The sequence below is a fragment of the Sus scrofa genome, chromosome 14 (genome assembly GCF_000003025.6).
Source record: "Sus scrofa isolate TJ Tabasco breed Duroc chromosome 14, Sscrofa11.1, whole genome shotgun sequence".
Lineage (NCBI taxonomy): Eukaryota > Metazoa > Chordata > Mammalia > Artiodactyla > Suidae > Sus > Sus scrofa.
This window is the reverse complement of record NC_010456.5, coordinates 49693329-49719859: the sequence shown is the minus strand read 5'-3', so window position 1 is coordinate 49719859 and position 26531 is coordinate 49693329. Positions and strand designations below refer to the sequence as shown.

General features: G+C 60.0%; 1 protein-coding gene across 18 annotated transcripts in view; it reads left to right on the top strand.

The window, feature by feature from the left end:
* CABIN1 (calcineurin binding protein 1) overlaps positions 1 to 26531 on the top strand; it is a 101528-nt gene that overhangs the window by 67864 nt on the left and 7133 nt on the right. For all 18 annotated transcript variants that reach the window (XM_013983138.2, XM_021074231.1, XM_021074233.1 and 15 more), the window contains 4 exons: positions 22862 to 23025; positions 23906 to 24002; positions 24713 to 25384; positions 26399 to 26473. In XM_013983138.2, the coding sequence (XP_013838592.1) occupies positions 22862 to 23025; positions 23906 to 24002; positions 24713 to 25384; positions 26399 to 26473 (1008 nt within the window). The remainder of the gene's footprint in view (positions 1 to 22861; positions 23026 to 23905; positions 24003 to 24712; positions 25385 to 26398; positions 26474 to 26531) is intronic.

Below are 26531 nucleotides of genomic sequence, written 5' to 3'. Positions count from 1 at the left end.
GACAGGCTGGGGGGGCACCAGACTCAGGAGTGGGGCCCCGCCTGCCATGCGACTTCTGGCAAGTCGCTGCCCACTCCCAGCACTGGTTTGCCCGTCTGTGTGGTCCTCTGGGGCCCTAGCAGGCGGTGGTGATAGGGGCTCCAGGCCCATGCCCTGCTTCCTCCGGGGCAGCTCCACGTGCCCCCGGGTGGTCTCAGGCACCTGGAATTTCTGATTGAAGCCCATCTCCTCCTGAAAAGAACAAAGGCGGATGGTGCTGGGCTTTCAGTGCTCTTTCAATTCTGACATCCTGTGCAGGGTAGGGACCCACCCTCAGGCAGAACATGGTCTGTCCCTAAGGCCCCCTGAAACCACATCTATCCCTCCTGGCCACCCCACCCAAGCCTGGGCTCTGCCCCCATAGAGAGAACTGGCCGCTCCCTTGGCCCCACCTCTGGGCCTTGCTTGTCTTCCTCACTTGTCTTCAGCTAGCTGGCTCTGGCACGTCACACAGGTCCTCTGAGCTTTGGTTTCTTCTGTATTTGCCTTGGTTACATGTAGGGAAACTGAAGGGCGGGATTGTCCTGCACAGGAGCCAAGGGGGCCTGTCTTGGGTCTGCAGGGGTGTGGCAAAGGCTGGTTCTCCAGGCATATGTAGCGTGAGGTCTCCTCTGAGAGCCCACCATGTGATGGGTGTCTGGATCCATGACTCTCCTTTCCCAGGCCTGACCCAGGGGCTAGTCAGGAGCTCCAGAGCCTGGAAGCCCCCTCTGTCTGTGAGTGTTTTATAGACGAGTAGTACCTGTAACCTGCAGTCAGTCTACATGGTACCAAGAGGTTTGCAATGAAAGAGAAGCCCCTTCCCACCCAGGATAGCCCAGGCCACAGCCACTCTCCCTTATCCAGTTGTGTCCTTCCAGAGGTATCCGCTCCTGGCTTCTTTTTCACTTAAGAGTGTGTTTTGGAGGGTGTTTTAGAACTTGGTATTATTTTAATTAGCTGCCCTGTACTGCCAGCATGTGGTTGTCCCTTGGAGTTCCCTGGTGGCTCAGCAGGTTAAGGACCCAGCATTGTCACTGCTGTGACTCAGGTTACTGCTATGGCACAGGCTCGATTGCAGGCACAGCCAAAAAAAAAACCCCAGTCATATGTCTGTCCTCTAGTTTACCTGCCACCCCTGTTAATGGGCGTTTAGTTGTTGTAGGCAGCGCCCGTGCACACATCTCTGCACGTGTGTGGGAGACCACTTCTAGGATAAACTCTGAGAGGCAGAAGTGTTTGCTGTGCCTTGAAGTTTGAGGCCATACCCCACAAGGTCGAGCCCCACCTCAACTCTGAACTCAGGGACTTTCTCTGTTAATGAACTGACCCATACATTCTCTTCAGTGGGTCATAAACACTCGTGTTCTGTTCAGCATGAATGGGATGGAATGTGATAACGGGTGAGCAGCTTTAATTTTTTTCTATGCAGTTTCTACTCTTGTTCATTTTCCTGTTGGATTATTGGCTCTTTTTAAAATTAATCTGTAAGAACTCTTGATATATTAGTGAAAGGGGCCTTCTCTGATGTTGTGCAAACTTTTCTTCTGAGCCGGGCTTGTGGCTTAGTCTCCCCACTCTCCTGCTAGTCTCCTTTCCTTGGGCTCCCATCACTTGCCAGAGGAGCAGCCAGTTAGGTAATGAGAGTGCCCCCCTCTGACCTGGGGCTCAGGAAGAGACTCCCTCTCTCCCTGCCCCCTCAGTGGGGGTGCTTTGGCCCAATCTGACTTTCTCCTGTGGGTGAGACACCTGTTTTCCCAACAACGAAGTTTTGGAGGCCAGCCCTTCAGACGCCTGTCCCCAGCACATCAGAAGGGCGGCCAGGTGCTATGAGCCCTTTCCCCGCTGGGCTCACTCTCCATAGCTCCTCCTGTGGTTTCCAGAGCCTTCCAGAAAGTGAATCCCCCCAGAAGGGCAGTCAGGCTGTGCCTGCAAGGGGGACACAGGCCATCATCTGGGTAATGCTGCCCCCACAGCTAGAAGCCCTGTAGGAACCGGGGAACCCCAGGCTGAACGGGACGTTTTGGGTGGTCCTGCCTCTTCTGGGTCAGCCTTTGTTCCTCTGTGCTTCCCAGTGAAAGGTGAACCTCTGGGCAGAGGGCAGACAGATGCTTGCACCCCCTTCATGTGGTACCCAGGGGCAGGCTCCCCACTGGCTGGTGGCAGATGGCCCTTGCCGATCCACACACTCTTTCCTTGCGGCTGCTACAGGTGGACCCTCGGGCTGGCTCCCAGCCATGCCTCGCAGCCAGCATACTGGAAAGTGCTGGCCCTGCATGCGCTCAGCATGCATTTGTCCTCTGTAAACTTCCCTGCCACGTTTACAGAGGAGTGTTTAGGGCGGCCCTGGGCTGACTGCTGGTGGGACCTTGTCGGCAACTGTGCTGTGGCTCGGGATGAGCGGGCTGCCCGTCTCCCTTCCAGTGTGCACTGGGGGTTACTGCTTCGACCTGGGCGGGGGCTGACCCTTGGGAGGATGTGAAGGGAGGCTGATGAAGGGCCTTCGGCACTCTGACCTGCTGTCTTTGAAGCCCCCATTGCCTCAGGGCTTGGGCTAGGAGACCTACCTGTTACTTTTTAGTGCTAGTTTTTGAAAACTGTGAGCCACCTAAGGCCATGTTGTCAGACACACGCAGTGGAGCCCACACCCCTGGTCCCACCTCCAGGCACCCTGCCCTTCTTCGAGCACCTCTGTGAACGGCTTGCTGCTCTTTTTTCAGGGGCATGTGTACAAAATCATATAAGTTTGTTATGCAGCTTCTCTCACGCACATTGTGTGTGTGTGTGTGTGTGTGTGTGTGTGTGTGTATGTGTGTGTGTGTGCGCGCGTGTGTGCGTGTGTTTGTACAGGGAGAGGGCTTTTGGGTAACTTCTGTTTTCTCACAGGCAGGCACTAAGCCTTGGAGACCTTCCCTAGGAGAGGGGCAGTCTGCCCGGGCCTGGGATCCTCTGGTGGGTGGTCACCCCCGCTCATCTGTGCCAGGGCCACATCCTCTTTGTGTCCCAAGGAGGTGCTCACTGCATGTCTGTGTATCATCTCCCTGGAGCTGGCTCCAGGTGTGTGCCCCTGGCCTGGCCAGTGCTGGCTGCTGTGGGCCCTGCTGAAGGACACTTGTAGGCTTGTGGGAGAGCCCTAAAAGCTGGTCCCCCCGTATGGGCCCCTGTAGGGTGCTGTGGGGCAAAGGGAGAGGCTGGGACCCACGAGGAGTCCTGTGGGCTGGAGGCAGGGCTCCTGCTGAAGGTGGGTGCTGCTCAGCCAGGGAGCAGGCAGGAGAGAGTGTGGGGCTGGAATATCCTGAGAGCAGCACCAGCTGGGCCTTGGTGGGGAACATGAGGGGCCAGCAAAGGGCTGGGTGTGTGTAAGGAATTGGGGGGCAGGTGGCCTGGGCCCTGTGGCAGAGACGCGGCACATAGCAGCCCAGCCATGTGGCTGGAGGAGCGTCTGAGGGAGAGGAATGTACCTGGCGTGTCTCCAGCCCAGCCGTCGCACAGCTTGACTGAGGCAAAAGCTTCCACCACCTTTTCATATGCCGTGTGGGGAACAGGCTAGATCCTGGGCAGGGCTTGTGTCCAGGGCTCGTGTCTGGGGTAGGTCTTAGGCCCACCTGAAGGCACATCACCCCAGGCCTCTCCCTGCTGACCTGGTCTTTGCAGATCAGAGCTGGCGTGGTTGGACATTTCCGGTCAAGGTCCTGTGGCCTTCCCTGCCCTGGCTCATTCTGGCCTGGGCCCTGGGGAGGGGCAAGCAGAAGGCATGTGGCATGTGACCTTCTCAGGTGAACTGGGGGTGGCGTGGGGCAGGGAGGACACAGAGGCCTGGGGGGAGGCAGGGAAGCCAGGCTAGGGCCTGAGCCTGAGGGCACTGCTGAGAGGGGCTGTCCATTGCAGAGGAGGCCAGGAATGCACAGTGAAGGCCCAGAAGGACACTTGTAGGCTTGTGGGAGAGCCCTAAATGCTGGTCCCCTTGTGTGGGCCCCTGTAGGGTGCTGTGGGGCAAAAGGAGAGGCTGGGACCCACGAGGAGTCCTGTGGGCTGGAGGCACGGCTCTCGCTGTAGGTGGGTGCTGGACTCATGTGTGGTATGCACTTTCAGGTGGTGGGCCCGTGGAGGCTGGAGCTGGGCTGCTCTGTCCAGGGCGAACTTCCATCCTCCTTGTAGCAGATTCGGAAATGTTCCCATAGTAACCAAGCTAGAGATGGCTCTCCCTCCTTCCCCAAAATGTTTGCTGATTTTAGCAGGCAGGGTTTTTTTCTTGTTTCAACCCAGTTTCCAGCCACCATGAAAGAAGCACAGGGAGCGGGTGCCTGGCCAGCCCTGTTCCCACTTCTCCCTGGCTGTGTGGGTGGCAGCAGCTGTGGCCAGGGTTTGAGGGAATGGAAGGGAGATGCTGTTCTGCTCCCTCCGGGCTGCCCTGCCTGGGCCCCCCACCCTATGTGGGGGTCTGCCTGCAGCTCAGGCAAGCAGCTTGCGGCTGGCGGTAGCCCTGGGTCACTGAGAAAAGCACAGACTCTGGACCCTGGTGGGCTTGGCTTCCAGCCACTAAACCCATTGGCAGGTAGTCGTGCAGGTGGACAGGAGCCCTGGGCACACACTTGGCTCACTCTTGGCCCATCTCACAGCTCGCCCTGAGCTTGGGAAATTGGGCTGCAGGGCTTATCTGTGGATCTGCTGGTGCTTTCCAAGGGCAGTGCAGGTACCAGAAGGGGTGTGGCTGTAGGTGGGGCTCCAGGTCCTGCCCTGGCTCAAGTGGGACAGCCTGAGATGTGGCCGTTGTCTCCACCTACCACCTGGGCACCTCTGCGTGGCCTGGCTCAGCCGTTGGCACCCATGGCACAGGCAGTGCTTGTGCCTTCTTGGTCACTGCTGCAGAGTACCCCACTGTCTGGCTGTCCCTGGTGGGGTACGGGCTTCAGTGCTCCACTGCTTCACATGAGTGTGCCTTCCCGGGTCTGCATCCTTGCCTGTGCTGGGGGTTCTGGACAGGTGCCCAGCATTCCCACTCAGCTTGGCGTTCTGCCAGGCCAGGCACCCTCTAGCCAGCCACAGCTCTGCTCCTCAGGCACTCAGACAAAAGGTGACTGATTTTGCCCCATCTGTGGGGGTGACCAGGGATACTTGAGCTCCTTCTCATGCCCGGGGCCAGTGCCTTTCCCCGGCTTGGGCACCTACAGGCTCCCCATGCCCCCAACATGGTTGTTTGTCCTCACTTCCTGTTGCTGATACTGATGGGAGTTATTATGGTCATCAGGACTTGTCTTGTTAAATGTTCTTGCCCTGGAGCCCCAGTGCTCATGAGGCCCTAATTTGGGAGGAAGGCCCCCTGGTTGGTCAGCCTGAGGCCAGAGCAGACATCTGGGTGAGAACCAGGCCCCCCCTCTTATCCAAAGCCCTCCCAGTTGGCTGTGTGACACGTGGAGTCCCCCACCTCCACCTGCTTGCAAATGTTGGTGACATGGAGGGGTGGGGGCAGTGAGCCCACCTAGCAGGCCAGGGACCTCTGAACTCAGGCCCAGCCCACCCTAAGGCCTTGCCTAGCCTCCCTCCCTGGGGAGAGAGCCAGTGGGCCAGGTGAAGGCTGGGGGTGCTGGTCAGGGCACAGCCTCAAAAGCCCAGTGCACCTGGCCACCCAAGGTAGGGCCTCATCTGAAACAGCATTGCCCTTGCCCCAGTGCACCCCACATAGTGCCTGGTACACATGAGGCCCCCCCGTCCTTGAGGGAATCCCTGGAGCAGGACCAGCTAGAGGACAGCAGCCCCATGCAGGGCAGAGCTCGCCCTGGCCAGGCCTGGGGTCTGTGCCCCAAACAGCAGCCTCCTGCTGCAGGGCCTACCCAGCCTTTCTCCTGACACCCTGCTAGTTCATGCAGCCCCCTGCCTCACCCCTACTCACCCACTCCTCAAGCTATGTCACTGGTGTCACCCCCAGATGTCAGCCCCAGTTTCAGAGCCTTTGTTGGCACAACCTAGGGAAGAGGTGTTGGTCTCTACCTAGTTAATTACACGCACCCCCCTGGCAGCAGCAGATCCGTGCAGCCGACCAGTGGTAATTGAGCCCCAGGGCACCCACAAGGGGTGTTCCAGCCCCATTACAGCTCCTCCGGCGCAGAGCCCGCCTGCCTGCTCTGCCCAGCTGTCAAGATGGGAAGTGCCCCCTTGGCAACAGACCCACAGCTTTTCAGAAGTTGGTCTCACCCACGTCACCGTCCCTCCATTTAGGCCCTGCTATGACCAGGTCATGTTCCACCATGGCTTGTCCCTCTGCCCATACCTCAAGGCACATGTCTCAGTGTTAAACCTGCTGCATGCCCAGCCCTGGGCCAGCTGCATTTGCAGCAAGGTCCAGGGTCCACAGGCCAACCCACAAGGCTGGATTATCAGTCTTGTGTCATGGAGGCGCCAGGGAGTAAGGCACCTTGGCCGAGGTCCCACAACCATCTGTGCTGGAGGAGGGATGTGAACCTTGCGCTGTCTAGTGCTGAAGCCGTGGGTGGTGGCTAGCATGTGAGGAAGGATGGGCAGAAAGCCAGCGCTGGCTCCACACTGGGGCTGGCTGTGACTGGGTGAGGTGAATGGGTGGAGCGGGCTGGGGTTCGGGCACTTAGCCTTGCCCTGGAAGGCAGGCTAAATGCCAGGCTGCTGGGCGTCCGGATCAGTAGCTGACCATAGTACTGATCAGCACCTACTGGAGGCTGAGACTATACTGTCTGCTGGGTTGGGCCATCCCTCTATGGTGGATCCCCCAGGCCCACCCCACAGGGGCTCCAGAGGCAGAGGACAGTGACAGGCTACACCCTCGCTCACGATACCAGAGCAGCTGTGCCTAGTCTGGCTTGGCCTGGGGGGCAGCAGTGGCAGGACTAGCCCCATTTACTCATTCTGGTCCCCATAACACGTGTATGGCGGGCGGTTGACACCAGCAGGTGCTTTTCTACTCTCTGCCACCAGGCTACCGGGAGGTCTGGCCCCTCCTGCTGGACAGCAGAGCTTGTGGCACTGTTCATAGGCCCCTCCCTGGCTGCCTTGGCTGCTCTGGGTCCTGGGAGAAAATGCTCAGTGGCTTCTGCACAGCAGGTGCTGGGGGGCGGGGGGAGTGTGACACAGAAGCCAGAGACAGGGAGTGGCCCGACGTCACACAGCTGGCAAGTAGTGGAGCCAGATTCAAATCCACAGCCGGCTTCCTCAGCTGCTATGCTGGTGGGAACAGCAGCCATGTGGGGCTCTAGAGAGCAAGGGGGTCTTTGGGACTGCATACTGCGCCTCGGCCCCTCCCTCCTTCATGGGGAGTACCCCTCCCCTGCCTTTCTCTGAGACCACCTTGTGATGAAGCCCACCACCTCTGTGTGAGCCCCACTCTGAGGGCGCCTAGATCCCTGGGGGGTAACCTAACAGACATGGGAGCCCAGGGAGGATGGGTGGAGCTGGGAGGATGGGGAAGGAGTGTGGGGACGTGAGGCAGGGGTGGGTTTGTTGAAGCGGTGGCACATCTCCCTTGGTGTTTTCTTTTTAAACATGCTGGTGGGGGCTTTCCTCTTTGGCCCCCTCACCAGCTCCTCCTTAGGTGTCACTGCCTAGGCTCCCCAGGCTCACCCAACCTCCCCGACTCTCCAGCCTCGTCCTTCTGGGCAAGTGTCAGCCCTGCCTGTGCCCCACCCTTTCAGTCACTTTTGTACACGTGCTCTTTGAGAACCCCCAGGCCTGAGCAAACTCCCACCCCTCCTAGAGGTGAGCCCTTGTGGCCTGAGGCTGAGCAGGAGGTTGGGAGGTGATGGGGGTGCCCTCAGCACAGAGTAGCAGGAGCCAGTGTGGAGGCTGGCAGGCGCCATGTGGGCACCTGCTGCTGGGCACTGCGGGGCTGGGCCGGGAGATAGGAGACCTCCCACCAGCTGACACGGATGTTCTGGGGAGACTGGGCTGGGGTGAGTCCAGGGGTGCTTCCAGCCTCCACCCCTCCCAGCACCACTGTACACAGCAGCGCCTTGAGCCCTCAGGACCTGCGGGCACAGGTCATGCCATCGTCCCAGCCTTGCAGATGAGGAGACAGGCCTGGCCACACGGGATCCAGGCATCTGACCAGGTCAGAGCATGGGAACACGGCTAGTGAGTAGAGAGTGTGGGTGCAGGCGGAGGGGGCCTGGGGAGCCATCTAGGACTGGCGCCCCAGGCCCACTGTCCCTGTGTGTCTCTGACCCAGGCATGGGCCCACGGCTTGTTGTCCCACCCTTTCCCCCCGAAGATGGCTCTGCTCCACATTCTGACCTTGACTTCTCAGAAGAGATTGTCTGGGATTGGTTGTCAGCAAACGCCACCCAACAGGGGCCTCAGTTCCCTTCCCTGCCCTCGATGGAGACAACTGTGGCAGGTTACCTCTGAGATCAAAGGGGCCATGCCACAGCTCCATCCTGACAGTGTGTTGAAGGAAACTCAGGCACATGAGTGAAAATTAGAGAACAGAAAAGAGGGAAAAGTTTAGATTGAGGAAATTCGAGCCTTGGCTCGTAGGAGGCACTTCCACAGGCTATTTTTAGTCTTGTTGAGATGATCTATGGGCTGGTTGCAAAAGCAGAGTAAACAAAAGAATCACTTCAAGTTCTCCAGGGAAAAAGGCCCAGTTTTTAAGAGTCTTTAAAAGGTTAGCAAACTTGTGACTTCTCAACCTAGCCCCAAGCTGTCCTTCCCAGGTCCTCAGCTCAGCAAGCTTCATGGAACTTCATAGCTTCCTGTCTCCTGGGCAGGTTCAGCCTGGAGCAGGTGCCAAAGGCCTTCCCGCCCACAGGCTTGTCCCACTGTCTGGGGACAAGGCCATAAGATGCCCAGGTTTCCACTCTGATGTGACAGCAGTCATATAAATCCCTGCCCAAATCAGGCCACCCTGTTCAACAGCTAGACTTTTAAAAGAAACCAGTCTGTCGGGCTTCCCCCATGTGCATGCTTGCCTGGCCCTTGCAGACATTTTCTGTGTCCAGGTGTGGACTCAGGGACAGAAGGCATGTGCTTCATCCCTTAGCATTTTGACTCCGCCAATGGTCTTGCACAGTGGGAGCTGTGTCGTGGCCCACATACTGCAGGTGGCCTTCACACCAGCGTTTCTGGCCCTCCCAGAGGATGGCAGTGTTTGTGTACGCAACAGAATGGTCAAGTGCTTGCTGCGTAACATTCCTGAGAGAAGAGCATTTTTCGGTGTAACATCGTTTCCCACTGCAAGTTGTTCTCAGAGGCTTGCTCCTGGAATAAGTGTCCCTGCTGAGTCTTTCTGAGGCTCAGCTTGGGCTGAGCTTTATCCCCTGGGACACCAGCTGGAGGGCGGGGGGTGGGGGGGGCACTTCCTGAGGGGCCTGGGGTCTCTCAAGACTTTGGAAAGCGAAGCAACCAAGGATGGCTGGGAGCGAGGGAGAGGCTGAGGGAAGGCGGTGTCTGCTGAGACTCCAGGACCCAGCGGTAGGGCAGGCACCACAGGGCGTCTCAGGGCCAGGGGGATTAGGGCCCCTGAGGCCTTTGCTGTAGCAGAGTCGCTGCAAAAACCCATCCTCTGGTGGGGAGGAAGCTTGGCTCTCACTCCTGATGCAAGCCCTCTCTGGCGCTCCCAGCTTGTGCGAGGGTGGTGGGCGTGGCCTGGCTCCTGGGCTGAGGTGGGAAGGACTGTTGGTGAGGGAGAGAGGCCTCAGGGCTTGCTTCCCTGGGGCACAGAGGGTCTGGGGTGGGGGGCGGTGGCAGTGGCAGGCACTTCTCCTGACACTCCAATTTACTCCTCCCCACAGCCTCATGATCCCCATCTCACGATAAGTAAGCTGAGGCCCAGTATTGCACGACCTGTGAGGAGCAGAGCTGGGATGCCTCTCACTCTCCCACCCAGACTGGAGCTGTGGTTAGAGCCCACACTGCAGGGCTGTGGTGCCCTAATTAGCTGGCCCCCATCCAAATCTGGCAGGAGGGAGGGGCTTCATGTTACCTTGAGCCACAGAGCCGGGGAGAGGGAAGGGGAGGGTTAGAGGCTGAGCCAAGGCTCTGCTTCCTGCCAGGGTGCTGCTCCCATAGGCCCTGTGCACCTTTGATTGAGCCAGGGCGCTATGTGACTGCACAGACCCAGTCTCCTTGTCTGTGAGATCAGATATGGGCATCCCGCACTTGCACTGGAAAGCCCTGTGGTCCCAACAGCGTCAAGCTGGCCACAAGCCACATAGCCCCCAGGGAGCAGCCTCGTGCCATTAGGACAGGGCCATCCTGGGCCCACCCCTGGCAGAGTGCATGACTGACCTGCTGTCATCCCCACTTGACACTCCCATTCTGCCTCCTAAATGCCTGCCTGGATGATGAGGGCAGTGGGCTGGAGCACCCCCTCCAGGGAGGGTTCTGGGTGGGAGAGGGGCAGGGTGGAGAGTAGCTGAGCATCCCAAAAAGGGCAAAGGGGATGCAGGATTTACTGGTTTGCCTTTTTCTGTCACCCATCCCCTGTGGTACTCTCTGGGCAGTTCCTGGGAACCCCGGGGAGCTCAGAGCGGCATCCTCAGCTAGAATGGAAGCCCCGAGGGAGGATGGCCTTCCTGCAGCAATGGGTGCTGGCCCAGGAGCCTGAGTAAAGAGCCCAGGTGGCACCCCCATGGCCCAGAGCTGGGTGCCAGTTGCTCCAGTTCAGGGGTATCTTGCGTGAAGGCCACCAGGGTTTGGGTGTGCTGGGTTGAAGGTCACACTCTGGCCCTACTGGTGCCCCTTCTTTCTGTGTGTGATGCTGGGTGGCCGTGGGCGGGGCTGGGGGGTGGGCAGGGAGCCCTCAGTGTTGGAGGCCATGGCTCCCACCCATGTCAGCTGGTTCCACAGATCCTTCTGTGAGCCTGCTCTGTCCTGGTGACACTGCCCTGTCCTCGGGTTCAGCCCTGCTGTTGACTTCCTGGTCCTGGTCCCTTCTGACCTCAGTTTCCCTGGCTCCAGAGATGGGCCAGCTGGATGACGTCAGTGGTTTTCCAACCCTTTTTCCAAAAGAACTCTTTCTCACACACCCTACCAGGAAACATGAAACAGGAAGGGCTGGGCCCACCTGCCCTGGCTACACTGCCACCCGCTGGCTCCCTGGAAGGAGGGGCACAGGCCCTAGGGATGCTTCGGGCTCTTTGGCCAGCACTGCTGGTCCAGACAAGGCTTCCCCAGCCCAATGGCCAGGCCGTCTTTCTGGGGTGGCTTCAGACTGGGAATTTCTCTCTTTTTCCACTTTTCCCATTTGGAAAGTTTGACCAAGTTGCTTTTGATGAAATCCGAACCAGAGCTGCAGGCTCCAGGAGCCCATGCCTGGTTTCCATGGTGACAGGCTATGGCTACCAAGCACTCCCGGGGGTGGAGCAAAGATTCCCTCACCCGGGCAGGCAGAGGCCTCACAGGGGGGCACCCATTCCCTACACCTTGCTCTGCCGCTCTGCTGCTCTGCTCGGACCAGCCCCATGCCCTGCATGCCTGGCCCCTCCTATGATTGATGGCTTTGGGCAAGCTGGGCAGTATTGGTGGGACTCAGTTTCTTCATCTGCCAAGTGGGGCTGCCCAGATCTGCCTTATGAGGTTATTGAGGTTGGCAGGAGACCATTACTGCATGTGCTCCAGGGCTGCTGTGTCCACAAGAGGGTCCAGGAAAGCCCCTGCAGGAGGAGGAGGGAGCTGGGGGGAGGGGCCTTGTGAATAAGAACACACCTGTGACTTGGCTTGGTGTAAGTTGGGAAGGATGTGCAGGAATTTGTTTGATTAAAAACACAAACTTTGAAATGTTAATCTCTAAATATGTATAAAATCTAAAATTAGGATGTGGCAGAGCAGGTGAAACCTCCCAACTCCCAGACCATCACCACAGCCCATCACCATGGCAGTACAGATTCAAATTCTTCTTTTTTTTGCTTTTTAGGGCCACACCCATGGCATATGGAGGTTCCCAGGCTAGGGGTCTAATCAGAGCTACGGCTGCTGGCCTACATCACAGCCACAGCAACACCAGATCCGAGCTGCATCTGTGACCTCCACCACAGCTCACAGCAATGCCGGATCCTTAACCCACTGAGCAAGGCGAGAGATTGAACCCACAACCTCATGGTTCCTAGTTGGATTCTTTTCTGCTCTGCCACGGTGGGAACTCCCAGATTCTTCTTTTTGTTGGCTGCAGTAGGCAGGGGCTTGACTTGGAATCTCAGTCCCCAGACCAGGAGACTGAGCCACGGTGATGAAAGTGCCAGGGATCTTCTGACAGATTCAGATTTTGTCCTGCCACCCCACCCCCCACCCCCATGTGCAGGGATGTTGGCAAATTTGTTCAGGAAGGACAAGTAAGGGCCAGCTCTGGGCTGTGGGGAAGGCCTCCTGGCCCCATTAGCTCAGTGGTGGGCTTTCTTTCCAGAGAGGGGCCCACCTAGCCCTAATCAGGGGAGTGGTGGGGAGCCTGGGCTCAGGCTGCTCAGCCCAGGCCACTTGTCTCAGGCCACACTTGGTCCAAGCCCTTCACAGGTGGGGAGTGGAGCCGGTCTTGCATCAGTACAACAGGAAATTCAGTGTGGTGGCACCCTGGAGGCCTGGAGAGGGTGGGGCCGGTGCCCAGGGCTGCAGGAGGAGCCATGGGGCAAACAGGACACAGCTGTGTTCAGGACACAACGAGTGCTCGGAGGCCGCAGCCCTCCTGCAGGCCATGTAACTTGGAGCATGGGGATGGGACTGAGAAGGGACGGGGGACAGGGGGTATCCAGGGAGGGTGTGCTCTGGCCATGGAGCGATGGGACACACATGGCAGTGGCTGCATGTGGACTTCGGCCTTCCTCTGTGAGTTGGGCAACAGCTCAGTGGGTGTAGGGCTGTGAATGGTGGCCCCAGTCCTCGGGCTGGCCTTGTCATGTTCCCTCTCAGCGTGGTGGGAGACCCGGGCCGTAGCAGAGGCTGCTCAGGGCTCTAGGGAGGGGAGGGGTGCTGTGCTTTGGTCTTGTCATCCAGTCACATCTTGAACTTGTTCTGGTCTAGGGGAAACTCTGCAGATTGGGGATTGAGCCCTGCCCTGCAGGATGAGCCTGGAGGAGGTGGGATGTGTGTGTGTGAGCTGCTTGGGGTCCGAAGGCCAGTGGAGGCACCAGTCCTGCCTGGGATGTCAGCTGTTCTGCAGTCAGTGCCTTATCACCGCTGCCCTTCCAGTCTGGCCCCTTCCTGCACAAGGACCCTGCGCGGGTCACACAAGGAAGCTATTTGACACAGGCCATGGCCACTGCTGCCACTTGTGGCCTAAACATGGCCTCGCTTGCAGCCCAGCCAGCTGGAGGCGCAGATGCTCCCAAGTCCATAAGGCCATTCATAGGCATAAGGGTCAGATGATGGATGGGCTGTCCTAGTTTCTCAGTGTGCATGTCAGACGTGGCTTTTCTTGGATGCAGGCTCCCCTCCTGAGATGAAAGGAGCTCAGCAGCCCTCTAAAGAGCGGGCTGTTCTAGAAGCCTGGACAGGCAGCTCATTTCCAGCCCTGACGGGGGGTGGGCTCGAAGGAGCCCAGGGGCAGCATCTTCTCACTCCAAGGAGGCTCTTATGGGCCCCACCAAACACACCCCCAACCCCAGGTCACCGCATGGGCTTCAGAGCTGGGCTCTCCCCCACTCTGCCCATCTTCTAGACCCCAGCATCCCCTCTCCCCAAGGCCATGTGCAGCCCCATTGCACACACGAAGCACCCCTCACTCTCCAAGTCATCCTGTTGGCCATCCCTGGTGTCCCAGGCTCCCCCGACCTCCACTCTGCCTCTCCACCATGTTGGGGGATCCCTGTCCCTCAGCGCCCAGCCCAGACACTTGCTGCTACTTTCTGAAGCTGCTCTGTCCCCCACCCATCCTTGACTTTCCTCAGTGGCCAGCTCTGCTCCTTGAGCCCCAAGCTGGGCTGGAAGTGCCCAGTCAGCTGAGCTGATGTGGGTCACGGTTGTGTCAATGCTTGCCCGTGAGAGCCCTGGCATCCATGACCGAGACCCCAGTTCTGCCTCATGGTGACTGGGGCCATGGGCAGGCCCTCTCAGTAGGTGCTGGTGGGGTGTGTGCACAACAGGGACATGCGTGCTTGTCCTGCCTTGCTGAAGTAGATGCCGCCCTAGACCAAGGAATAGGAACCCTTGCCCCCAGCCCCCTGTATTTCCCTAGCAGGTCCTTGTTCTGCACCGGGGTCCTCACTCATGGGTCAAACAGGCAAAACAGCTGGGCTCAGTGAAACCAAGGACACTTTGCAGCTGCATCACGCAGTCCGAGCCATTTCCACATGCCAGAGGCTCTAGTGAGGGTGATGTGGGGCTGCAGCTGGGCCCGTGTGCCTGAGGACAAAGGCACATTTCTGTCTCGGCCATCAGGGAAAGGAGAGAGAGCTGCCTGGTGTGGGACTGTGATGCTGGCACTCCCATAGCAGAGGTTGCCCAGGCACCTGACATACAGAGCCAGTGTCCCACAGTAGGGAAGGCTCTTCCTCCAAGCTAGCTGGCAGCTCCAAGCTCCAGTGCTGAGAATTTGGATTGTTAACTCCACGAGGCATCTTTGCTACCCAAGAGGCAATGTTGGACAGCCTGGGCAAGGCAGGGGTCAGGTCAGGGTAGGGTCCTGGTCAAAGAACCAGGAGCACTCTGCAGGTCTGCAATGGCTCGGGTCTTGAGAGGGGTGCCTATGTGGGGACATTAGGCCACATGGTTCCCTGGGCAGCTCCTTGGGCAGCAGCCATCTCTGGGTCCGGGCCAACCCTGCTGGGGTGCGGGCCTGTGAGGCAAAGAGCAGGTGTGTGTTCCCAAGGGGGCTTGTGAGGTATAAGCTTCTCAGATGCTGGGCCTATCTGCGGCCCAGGCCCTCCATCCACCTCTACATCCCTCCTCCCAGGAGCCTGTGCAGGCTCAGGCAGTCCCTGGGCACTCAGTGTGACCACGCCAGTGATAAGAGTGACTCTAGAGAAAGGCTGGAGCACACCCTTCAGCACCCAGACCGGTGGCCAGGGACACTCCCACCACCAGGATTCACCCAGAACAGCCAACTCACAGGTTACACTGGCCCATCCTTGCACATGGAGCTCCTGTTGGCCTTGAGGGAGCAAGGTAAGGGTGGCACAGTGCTGCAGGAGCCTTCAGGTGTGGTCCTGTGAGTGAGGAACTGTTTCTCTCAGGCAGTGTCACAGGCTGGTGTCCTGCATGTCCAAGTGCTTTGTGGGCAATTAGGACCCAAGGGGCATTCGTGCATAGGGTCGTGACAAGTCCTGGGGTAGGGGCACAAGGTTCTTTCAGGCCCCTATAATTCTCAAGGCTCTGGTGCAGGCAGGCCTACTGGTCCCCACTGTCACATGAAGCCCTGGGGGCTCCTTGCATGCATCCTCTGGGCCCCACCTCCCTGTTATATGGCCTGTCAGCTAGAGGTGCTGATGCCCATCCCCATCCCCTGGGTCTCAGGAGAGGCTGGCACTGATGGCTCGGGCTGCAGGACATGGCTTGGGCTGGGAGGAGGCTGAGGTCCTGGGCATTCGCCCAGGGCATCTCTCCCCAGAGCCCCTGAGCTCCCATCGCTCACCACACGCCTGCCTTCTGCTTGTGACAGTGAGACCCCACTGTCAGGCTCTGTGTGGGGGCCCTGCACACAAGTGCTGTTTTCCAGGGAACTACGCTCTCAGCACACCCCGTTTCTTCCTGGCCTGGGTGTGCTGAGCCTCCCTGGATCTGACCTTACAGAGGATCAGGTATGCAGTGAGATTGAGAGCCATGCAGGGTGTAAGCCTTTGTATTTGCTCCAGACTTGGGGACAGTGGGGAGGGGTGGGGGGAGGTTGGTTGTCCCCACCTGCTCTGGAGCCAACCAGGCCTGAGGGTGGATTTCAGCTATACTGGACCTAACTGCTGTGTGACCCTGTGGGTGTTGTGACAACACAAGTGTGGACAGTGTGCTGCTCTTGTGACTTGAGGACATGTGGCTGGAGAACCTCCCTGAGATCCAGCCTGAGGTGGGCATGGCCTCAAGGTGGCCTGTCTCCCTGCAGGTGTGTGACCTCTGGGAGCCCAGACCTGGCTCTTCCAGTGCCTGGCAGAGTCCTGATCCTCCAGGGGGTGAGAGACACTGCCTCTGTACCTCTGGAGGCAGGGCGGGCAGAGAGTGACATATCCGGCTAAAGGTTGGCCTTGGGCCAATTTGGCTTGGGGCACGTGGCAAGCCTGGGTGGGACAGGTGGAAACTGCCTGGCTTAGGGAGATGTTCCCAGGATAGGGGCCAGTTGGATCTGCTGCCTCTGGGTGTTTTGGCGGGGGGGAGGGCAGTTAGCAAGGCATTAAGCTGGCAGGAGAGAAATGGCTATGGGGCATGGTGCCCAGCCAGGGCTGGGGCAGTGCCTTCTCACCTAGCTCTACCCCTGCCTTTGCTAGGTCTTCTCTCCTCAGCAGAGGCAGAAGAAGCAACCAGGAGTTGTGGCCAGTTCTGGGGCAGCCTGTGCTCCCTCACTGGGACTGTGGTGGTGGGGCGGGGGGAGCATCCCTGCTGAGCCCATTCCTTATCTTAGATGGGCACAGCCCTCTTCAGGCATCAGCAGAGATCTGAGGGGGATGATGGTCCTGATCCTCCCTGGCCAGCCCCACCGCCCCACCCCCACCCCAACCAGGGTCTTCTGGCTGGGCCTCACTGCCCAACTGCAAAGCCCCCTAGGGGAGACATCAGTTTCCCTGCCCTCCCCGCTAAGGATGGTACGGGGAAAGTCGACAGCTCCCACAGCCCCTCTGGATCGTCAAGGCCCCACTCATCCACACCTCTGCCCGGCAGAGAGCCCTGGGACACAACTCCAGGAGGCTGGACACGCGTGCAGGGGGACGACAGCCCTGCTGGCGCCCTTGTCCTCTGCACTCCTGGACGCCCCTTCATGCCCCGGTCCCACAGCTGCCCGCAGTGAGGGCTGTGCCCCCAGGTACCACCGCCGCGCGGGCGGTCCGGCCCGGAACCCGCGAGGATTGGCCGGCAAAGTCAGTTATGCTGCTGGGCCCGCTTCCAGGCTAAGCAGCGAGCGAGCGAGCGCCCGCGCCCCGTCCGGCCCTGCCGCCCCGCCCTGGCCCGCCGTGAGCGAGCGAGCGAGCCTCCGCGCCATGGCCCGGCGCCCGCCCTAGCTCCGTGCACAGATGCCACGGCGTAGCCGGCGGGTAGGAACTTGCCCGGGGCCGGGGCTGCGACCCTCCCTCTCTCCGCTCGGCCGTCTCGCCGCTCTCCGAGCTTTGCTCAGTCCTCCGGGCCGGCTCGACAGCCGCCCCCCGCCCGGCCCCCGGCCCGCCTGGCGCAGCAGGAAGCCCGCGGGCCGCGGTTTCTCGGGCGCCTGGCGGAGGAAGTCGGCGGCTGCTGGGCCGCGGCGCCCCCTGCCCCCGGCGGCGCCCGCATAGCGCCAGGTGGGCGGCGCGCAGGGGCGGGCGGGGCCCGAGAGAAGCCCGCCGGCGAGCCCCAGGCGAGCCTCGCCGACCCGCCGGCGCCGCGAGTGGGCGCGCGAAAGCGAAAGCCACTCGCCGAGCCGAGCCAGCAAGTTGGCGGCGGGTGGCGCGGACCGGGAGCTGCGCGGGCCGCTCCCGGGGATGGTGAGCCGGCCGGCGGGTGGGCAGCGGCGGCCCGCGCGGTGCTTCCCCAGCTATAAATAGCGGCCGTGCGGGGGCGGGAAGAGGGTGCCAGGGCTTGGCGAGCGCCAGGCCTGCTCTGCCCGGAGCTGGGCCGGACCTTGCCCCGTCGCAGAGTGGAGAGAGGGGCAGAGGGGCTGGGCGCCGGGGGCCGCGGTAGAGTGGTCGGGTGGGCTCCCTACAGGCACTTAGTTTGTTATTTCTGCTTTTCTCCGGAGGGGGAGGGGACGGACAGCCTGGCAGTTCTGGGGACCCGGTGTGCGACGTTTCATTTGGCAGCGGAGGCTGGAAAACTGCGGGCGCTGGCTGCAGGCAAATTGTTGGCTTCCCCAGCCCCTGCCTGGCTGGGGATTCATTACCTGTGCATGGCGCGGGGAATCCCTTGCCCTCCGCGGCCCAGCTTGGACCGCTCCTGGGGGCAGGGCAAGGGCGCCCCTGGCGGCCCCTGCACAACCCTGCGGCCAGAGAGGCGCCCCTGATGGGTTTGCAGTGGAAGCTGCAGGACTGACTTCCTGCACCCAGGGGTGTTTAACTTGCCGCCCCTGGCGCGCCCTTAACCTAAGGTCTGGAGCAGGACGGTGTCTCTCATTGCTGTGGGAGGTGCAGGGCTTTTAGCTCTGCGCGACATCGGGAGGTATGGGAGTTGGCAACGTGAAAACTTGCTCCTGGCCCCGAAGGCCTCCAGACTTACCCAGGGCAGTTCCAGGAGGAAATGGAGCCATGGGCGAGCTATAGGAGGGGGGATGCCCCCTTACTTGGGGGCAGGCAGAGGGGAGGAGGGAGAGCTGGGTAGGCTGAGTTCTGGTGTTGTCCCAGCTCCCTGCTGGCTGTGTGCCCTGGAACCAGTCCCTCCAGGGGAGGTGCAAGTGGGGTCATGTGCTGGAGAAGCTGGGAAGGCCCTTGTGAGTGCCATTGGCCCTGGGACTCAGGGGCACCAGGCACAGCTCTACACACCCTTTCCCACCCCTCTCCAATTGGTCTCTCTCTTTGGGAGGTTTGTGTGGGTTTATGGGTAGCATCTGTCTTCCCAAGACTGTGGAGGGTGCTGCTCTTCTCCCCAACGCTGCTCCTGAACTCAGGGCCTCACAGTCCACAGACGGACCCACTCCTTGCTTGGCTTGGGGTTGGGAGCTCCAAGGTTGTCTTGGAAACAGAGAGTTTTTAGGCTTCTCTGGGGAAAAGAGGACCCTGGTCTCCTGCATCTCTGCCAAAGGTTTCCAGCCCCAGCTGCCTGCAAGGCAGCCGGCCCTCAGCTCCCCGTCCTAGGATTGGGATGCCAGCAGACTCTCCGCCCTCGCCTGCTTGGAGCGCTGAGTCACCACTACACTTGTGCCAAAAGGGGCTGCAGGATTCCCTCTGCCCAGGAAGCAGGCTCTCCCTCGGATGCTTGAAGCATGGTGTTCACCATGAACGGGGATGTTGGGCTGAGCAGTGAGGGAGGCCTTGATCACCTGTCACACTGTGGGTGCAGGACCCATTGGTGCCGGGAGGACTGAGGAGGATAGAGTGCTCCCTGCCATCTTAGGTCAGGCACCAGGCCTTGCTTCCCAGACAGCACCTGCTTCTATGTGAGGAACACCTCTGCTGAGGGGAGGGGGTCCATCCCTAGAAGAGGGAGAGAGGCTCAGTGGAGAGTGCTATTCAGCTGGTATTCTTCCTAAAGATCCTGAAGATTCAGCCCCAGATGCCCGCCAGTAAGGGACTGGATTAGGGTGCATGTGCATAGTGATGTGATGGCATTTTTGTAAGTGATAGGGAGCTTTTGATGTTGGAAGAAAATATATGTGCTCTGTTATTAAGTTAAAAATTAAGATAAAAAGGCGTTCCCATTGTGGCTCAGCAGTTTATGAACCTAATATCCATGAGGAGGTGGGTTTGATCCTTGGCCTTGCTCAGTGAGTTAAGGATCCGGTGTTGCCGTGAGTTGGGGTGTAGGTCTCAGACACAGCTTGGATCCTGAGGTGCCATAGCTGTGGTGTAGGCCGACAGCTGTAGCTCCAATTTGACCCTAGCCTGTGAACCTCTGTATGCTACAGGTGTGGGTGCCCTAAGCAGACACAGGCCCTTCTGGGTCACCTCCCCACCTGCCTGCTTCTGCAGCTTCCCCCAGAGAGCTTCGGGCCCCCGCTGCCCTTCCCTGCTCACTTTCTCCATGGGGCACCCAGGCCTGGCTCCTTTGTGGCTTTTCTGAGTGCTCCCAGGGGTGCTGGCTTCTCTGCCCTGCTGTGTGAGCCGGGCCTAATGCCTCGATGGGCATGACCAGAGACAGCAGAGTGGGGAAAGGGCCAATCCAAGTCCTGAGGGTGGGGCAGCAGGAGACAGCGAGAGGGGCCTAGGACTCTGGAAAGACTGGGACACTCCCACAGCAGGGCCCAGAGACTGATGCTGAGGCCTGGGGGTGCTGCCCCATCTGTTCCCAGCAGGCCTTCCAGAGCCCTGGCTGAGGGCTGAGTAACTAGGGGAGTCAAGGACTGGCCAGCCAATTGGGAATCTGGGGATGGGGAGCGCCTGTTCCTCCAGGAAGCAGCTCTCCCCAGACCACAGTCTACTGGAGACAGTGAGTGCCATGGACCTCACAGCCTGGCGCAGTGCCTAGGCCAGCGGAGGTATCTGCTGTCTGTCCCCTCCCTGGGGAGCCACCTGCCCAGACTGCAGTGACCTCACAGCCCTGCTTCCCAGTCCCCCTGTAAGTGGATGGCACACTGATGGGCAATGGCACAGGCTGGCCCAGCAGCACACCGGCATGCCACTGACCCAGCTTCAGCTCCCTTGGAAACAGTTTAACTAGCTCCCAGGGACTCCCACCCCACTGGGGGCTCAGCTGCTAAAGCTGGGTTTCCTCAAGAGCAATCTGAGGATGCCTGGCTCTCAGGGCGGCAGGGGACATTTGGTAACTTGTATTAAGTGCTTGGACCAGAGTCTGGGCTCCATGAATTATTCACGTGGTTATAGTCTGGCTCGGTGACCTTCTCTGCCAGCCAGGAGCTGAGGGCTGCTCCCATGGGCTAGGGACCTGCACAGGGTCCTCTGCAGCTGTGGGTGGGATGTGGCTGTGCCCTTTCCTCCCGTGTGTGGCTCCTGTTCACTTGGGCTTCAGAGCTCTCCAGAGGGGCAGTGGAGAGTGGTGTTGACTTCCTGCTCTGAGCTCTTGGGGTGGGGGGGGGGTGTGCTGGGGTGGTACTACCCTGCCCACTGGGGACAGAGGTAAAGTTGCTGGCTGGCCTGCCACCTACCAGCTTGTGCCTCTGCACCCTTAGGCCGGCCGTGCAAGCACCTCCCCAGGGCTTAGAGTAGCTGGTTCCCTTCTGATTTCCTCTGGACCCTGCTGGACTTATCTGCCTTCCATTCATTCTGCAGTAAGAGGATACATCACACCTGTGAACACCAGTCCACACAGGAAAGCAATTAGAGGGAGCTTGGTGTGAAAAGATCCAAGCCAAACCTCCAAGTTTGTGGTGCAAACTGGATCTGTCCTAGGGGCTGTGACCCAGCCCTGCCCAAGGAGGGGCTTGCTAGCAGGCTCAGTCCTCCGCTGTGGTGGGATGGCTGGGTGGGCTGCTCTCCAGCAGTGTGGCTGAGGGCAGACTGCCCATCGCTGGTCTCTGCTTCCCACTTACTCGGCAAGCAAGTGCAGCCAGCCATGTGCTTAGAAGTATACATGATTGTGTGATTGGCACACCAGTCAGTGCCCGGCTGGGAGCAGCCCCCTGGGATGCAGGAAAGGGCTGCAGGAAGGGCAGGGTGGGTGACCCCAGTGGGTGAGATGAGCAGGTGGCAGTGCCTTCGTGTGATGGGGGAAGGTGGCAGGAAGACCCCTTGGTGTCATCCAGTAAGTGTCTTCACTGGCGATTCCTGGCAGGCTGGCAGTGTCAGGCACCCCCACAGTCCCAGGCTAGCCCACCTGGTGCCGGGAGAGGAGCGCTGCATTCTCAAGGGAGTTTCTCAGCACACACTACAGCTCATTTTGGCACCCCTGCTTCCCAAGGGGAAAAGAAGATAGGTAAATGCTCTGCATTACTGTTGCTGTCCCTGTGTGTACTGTGGTAGGGACCACGGTGATGCCTGTAGTGCTTCGGGGGGCCAAGCCCTTCATCTTATGCTGCTGAGCCTAGCAGATGACAGAGATGGTGCCTTCCCGGACACTGCTGTCACCTGGGGTCGGGGACCTGGGTCACATTGGCCATCCCTTGTCCTCTCCAGTGGTGGTTTTCCCCAAACTGCTGCAGAAGCCACACCTGTGGGACTGGAAGATGTGGCGTCGGTGTTAGTGCCGGAGGAGCGGCAGCCTTGGGCCCTAGTTTCAGGGCCCTCAGACAGGGCATAGTTGGTGCTTGCTTGGTCCTGCAGGATTGGAGGGGCTGTCGGCCTCCACACAGTGGCCCAGCCCACAGTGGGCCCTCCGCGTGCAGCGTGAGCCCCGTGACAGTGGAGGCTGTGGGACTCGGACCTGAGGGCCCTGAGCTCCTCTCCAGCCTGAGTGGCTGTGGGCCGAGGGAAGCAGTGCCCATCCATTCTGGGCAAGAACTTCTCTAGGATGTTGCCTGCCAGGGCCCAGGGGGGCTTGACGTGGAGACACAGCACTGCAGCCTCAGGCCAGCTCAGAGTGTGAGCTTCTTTTCACTGGTCTTTCCTTCTCTCAGCATGGCTGGTGTGGGGACACCGCAGGGAACCAGACCTTGGGGCTTGCGATGGGCAGGGTGCCCAGTGCAGCAGCAGGCTAAGCACGGCCTGGGGAAGATGGTGGTAGGGCTCCCCAGAGCCGGTCCTGCCCCAGCTCAGCCATCAGATGGTGGAGTTGAATGGGCAGAATGTGTGGAGGGGGTCCTGACCAAAACGAAGTGCCGGACAGAGGTGTGTTGAGGGAACCTGGCATCCCAGGGAACTACAGGTGTTTTCAGCCAGCTGGCCAGTCTCTGGGCACTGCTGAAGGGGGTGCAGGGCCAGCTTGGGGCTATCTGGCCTGCAACAGCTGCCACAGCTCACTGTGGCCCCTTTTGACCCAGCAGTTCCCCCCAGGACCTGGTCCCATGCCAGGTCAGCACCTGTGCAGAGACACGTGGGCCCTGGCTTCCTCCAGGCCTGGCATTTGATTAGGCATGGCCTGCGTGCTTCTGGGAGCTAATCGAGTAAACATGTGCAATGCGGCCTTTGGAGAGAGGAGGGGTGCGGAACCATGCGCGCATCCTTGCCGCCCCACACACATGGGACAGGTTCAGTGGCAGCGACCCTGCTCTCACGCTGCCCCGTCCACCCCACAGGGCATCTGGCGGATCCCCGTGGATGAGATTGACCGGCCGGGCAGCTTCGCCTGGCACATGAACCGCTCCATTGTGCTGCTGCTCAAGGTGCTGGCCCAGCTCCGGGACCATAGCACCCTGCTGAAGGTGTCCTCTATGCTGCAGCGGACCCCAGACCAGGGCAAGTGAGTGCAGCCACCCGGCCCATGGGCCCAGCCTGACATGTCATCAGCTCAGGAGGTGGTGCTGCTGTGGGTCCAAGTGCAAGCATGCGTGCCATCCTCAAGGGGAGCCCAGCTCGGTTCTTCTCCCTGTGGCCCTCTCTGTCCTGCCATCTAGGATCTCAGATTCCTCAGGGCTCACAGACTCTGCCCACTGGGTTTGACTTCCCCATTGAGACTCACTGAGCCAGCCCTTCCTTTCCTCCTGCTTCCCCCAGCTCGGGGCTCTGGGATGCTGTCAGCTTGTGGGGACCAACAGTGTCCAAATAGCCAGGGTCCCCCGATGAAGGCCAGTGATAATGAGCCTGGGCCTCAGAGGTAACCAGTGATCTTTGCCAGAAAGGCTAGGACAGATAGGACCTAGGGACAGCTTCCACTTGAGCCACAGCTCAGACGGGACCTGGCCCAGTTGTGAGGCCTGCTGCCAGCACCGTGCCTGCACCCCCTCACCTTTTCACTGTCTCACTTGCCTGTGCTGTGCCGGGAGCCTTCAGCTGGGGCCTGGGGCCTGAGCTTCACTGAGCCTGGCCCACCCACCCTGCCTCTGGGATCACGGCTAGCGGAGGGCCCCAGATACTGTGCTGAGTGTGGAGGGAGGAGGCTTAGGGTCTACCGCCATACCCCTCTGAACGTGCCCGATCTCTTCTGATCTCAGAAGCTAAGCAGGGTCAGGCCTGGTTAGTACTTGGATGGGAGGAAGGAGCTTAGGTAAGGCTTCTGGGAAGCAGGCCCCAGGCAGGTGGGACGGGTGGGATGCTGAGGGGCAATCAGGGAGGGGCATGGGCCACAGTTCTCTGTGGCTGACGCTCTGCTGTCTCCTCTGGCCACCCCCGTGTGCCTACAGGAAGTATCTGCGAGATGCTGACCGCCAGGTCCTGGCACAGCGGGCCTTCATCCTCACAGTGAAGGTTCTGGAGGACACACTGAGCGAGCTTGCGGAGGTATGCACCCCCCACCACTTCTCTGGGCAGGTCCCCATACCCCCCTGTGACCAGCAAGCACCTGCCCCCCAAGTGGGAAGGTTGGCACGAGAAGGACCTCACAGGCACCTTGTGGGCTTTGTGGCCAGTGAGGACAGTGGTGATGCTTCCCACCTGGTAGAACCAACTCAAGAGACTGCATCTCTCACGATGGAACAAGTGGTGAAGCAACAGCCCCGCACCCTTACTTCTGCCAGCTCCAGGGTACTGAGCACTGTGAGGCCCAGGGGTCAGGTCACCAGCCAAGCAGGCGGGGCCCCTGAACCTAAGCTAGGCTATCAGGTTATAGCGCCCCTGCCCAGGAGGACTGGCTGGGCAGTGGTGCAGGTTTCTCAAGGGGACCCCTGAGACCCCGCCCTGGCCTCTGCATTAGGGCACACGAGAGCCTGGAGCATGAGGACTTGGTCTCATGGTGAGCATTGGTGGCCCTGACAGGTAGAGGAGGCCATCTACTGCAGACCAGCTGGTCCTTAGGGGCAGCACTGCCTCTGGGATCCATCAGCACCCTCTGAGGCCTGTGTTCCAGAGCAGAGAGGGCCTTCCCAGGCAGCCACCATGGCCCAGCCAGCTGTCTTGAGGGGAGAGGGCCAGGGTGGGCCTACCTGGTGCCCATGGTGCTTCATTACAATGGAAAGAGCAGACACTGAAGCTTACCGTTGGTTTCCTCCTAGGGGTCAGAACGCCCAGGGCCCAAGGCCTGTGGCCTCTCCGGAGCCAGGATGACCACTGACGTCTCCCACAAGGCCAGTCCTGAGGATGGACAGGAGGGCCTCCCCCACCCCAAGAAGCCCCCTCTGGCAGATGGCTCAGGGCCGGGGACCGAGCCCGGGGGCAAAGCAGGCCCCCTCACCCACCGGCCTGTGGCTATGGATGCAGGAGAGGGCACAGACCAGGGCGGGGAGCGGAAGGACAGGGAGAACCCCCGGGCAGGGCCCACAGAGCCCATGGACACAGGGGAAGCTGCTGCCCGCTGCTCAGACTCAGAGCGGGTACCACCCCTGCAGCCAGGCCGACCCCTCAGGGACCGGGGCCCAGAGAGCCGGCCTGCAGAGCTGTCTCTGGAGGAGCTGAGCATCAGCACCCGGCAGCAGCCTGGCCCACCTGGCCCAGCCCCACCAGCCACAGCCCCCACCGCCACTACCCCCAGACCCAGGGTGGGCAGCCACCCCGAGGAGGCACCACCACGACCCAGCCGCAAGAGGAAACTTCTGGAGGACACAGAGTCTGGCAAGACGCTCCTGTTGGATGCCTACCGTGTGTGGCAGCAGGGCCAGAAGGGCATGGCCTACGACCTGGGCCGCATTGAAAGGATCATGGCCGAGACCTACATGCTCATCAAGCAGGTGTGTGGCCACACTGAGCCTGGTGGCACTGTTCCCACGTGGGGTCACTGCCAGGTGGCCTGGGGGGAGCATCTGGAGTCCTTCCTTCCCATCCCTGGGAGTGCTGTTCACTCCCTACACCTGAGCTTTTCTATCACGCACATGAGATGAGTTGAAGTATGTCATGGTTTATTTGTCATCTATACTTCAGTAAGACTGGGAGAGTATATACAAAAACAAAAGAAGAAGAAGAAAAATAACAAGCTTTAAAAAGTTTGTACTAACCCTTTGAGGAAAGGCAGCTACTTTACAGGAATCTCTTCAGGTCCAGCACAGGGAGCCAGGCCCAGAGGAAGTGGCCACGGTGCAGAGTGTGAGGGGCCTCTGCTGTCCTTCTCGGTTTGCCTCCTTTTTTTATCTTTCATGAAAGCACATTAGACACGTGGCTTTTTCTCTGTTTAGAGTGGTTTGCCCAGGGAGAAGCCTGCAGTGTGACGGGCCCATACGGGTGGCCATCCCAATACATACATTCTTCTCAAATTGTGTCACTTTGCTCTCTCACTTCTGAGAACGGCTCTTTTATCACAACCTCACCAGCATCTAGCAGTCACTTTTATTTGTTATTGTTGCTGATTAACTAGAAAAAAGCCCCCATTCCCTGTGACGAGGCCAGGCTTCCTCTCCCCACTCCAGCCTGTTGACCTCACACCCTGCCTGCTATGCATCCAGAGCGGGCCCCATGGCTTCCCCGCCTCATTCCCACACATCAGACCTGCCCACCACCCAGATTCCAAAAGGCACTGTGTTCCTTCCCCCTTGAGGGGCAGTTCTGTCTCGGGCCCTGCTAGCCTCTGCCCCACCCCCAGCAGCAGCCACAGACATGAACTTGGCCTGTCCAGCCCAGCTCAGGGTTGGGGTCCTGAGGGGGTGGCTGTGGGGGTGTGCCGGTCCTGGGAGTTGTCCTGGAACTCCAGGGCTGGGCGGAGGCTGGCCACCACAGCCCAGCCCTCTGACCTGGGGCATCTCCTTGCTCAGGTGGACGAGGAGGCTGCGCTGGAGCAGGCCGTGAAGTTTTGTCAGGTCCATCTTGGGGCTGCCGCCCAGAGGCAGGTAAGCATGACCCGCCTGTGCCAGCCTGATGGTGGAGGGCACACCCCAGGCTCCAGGC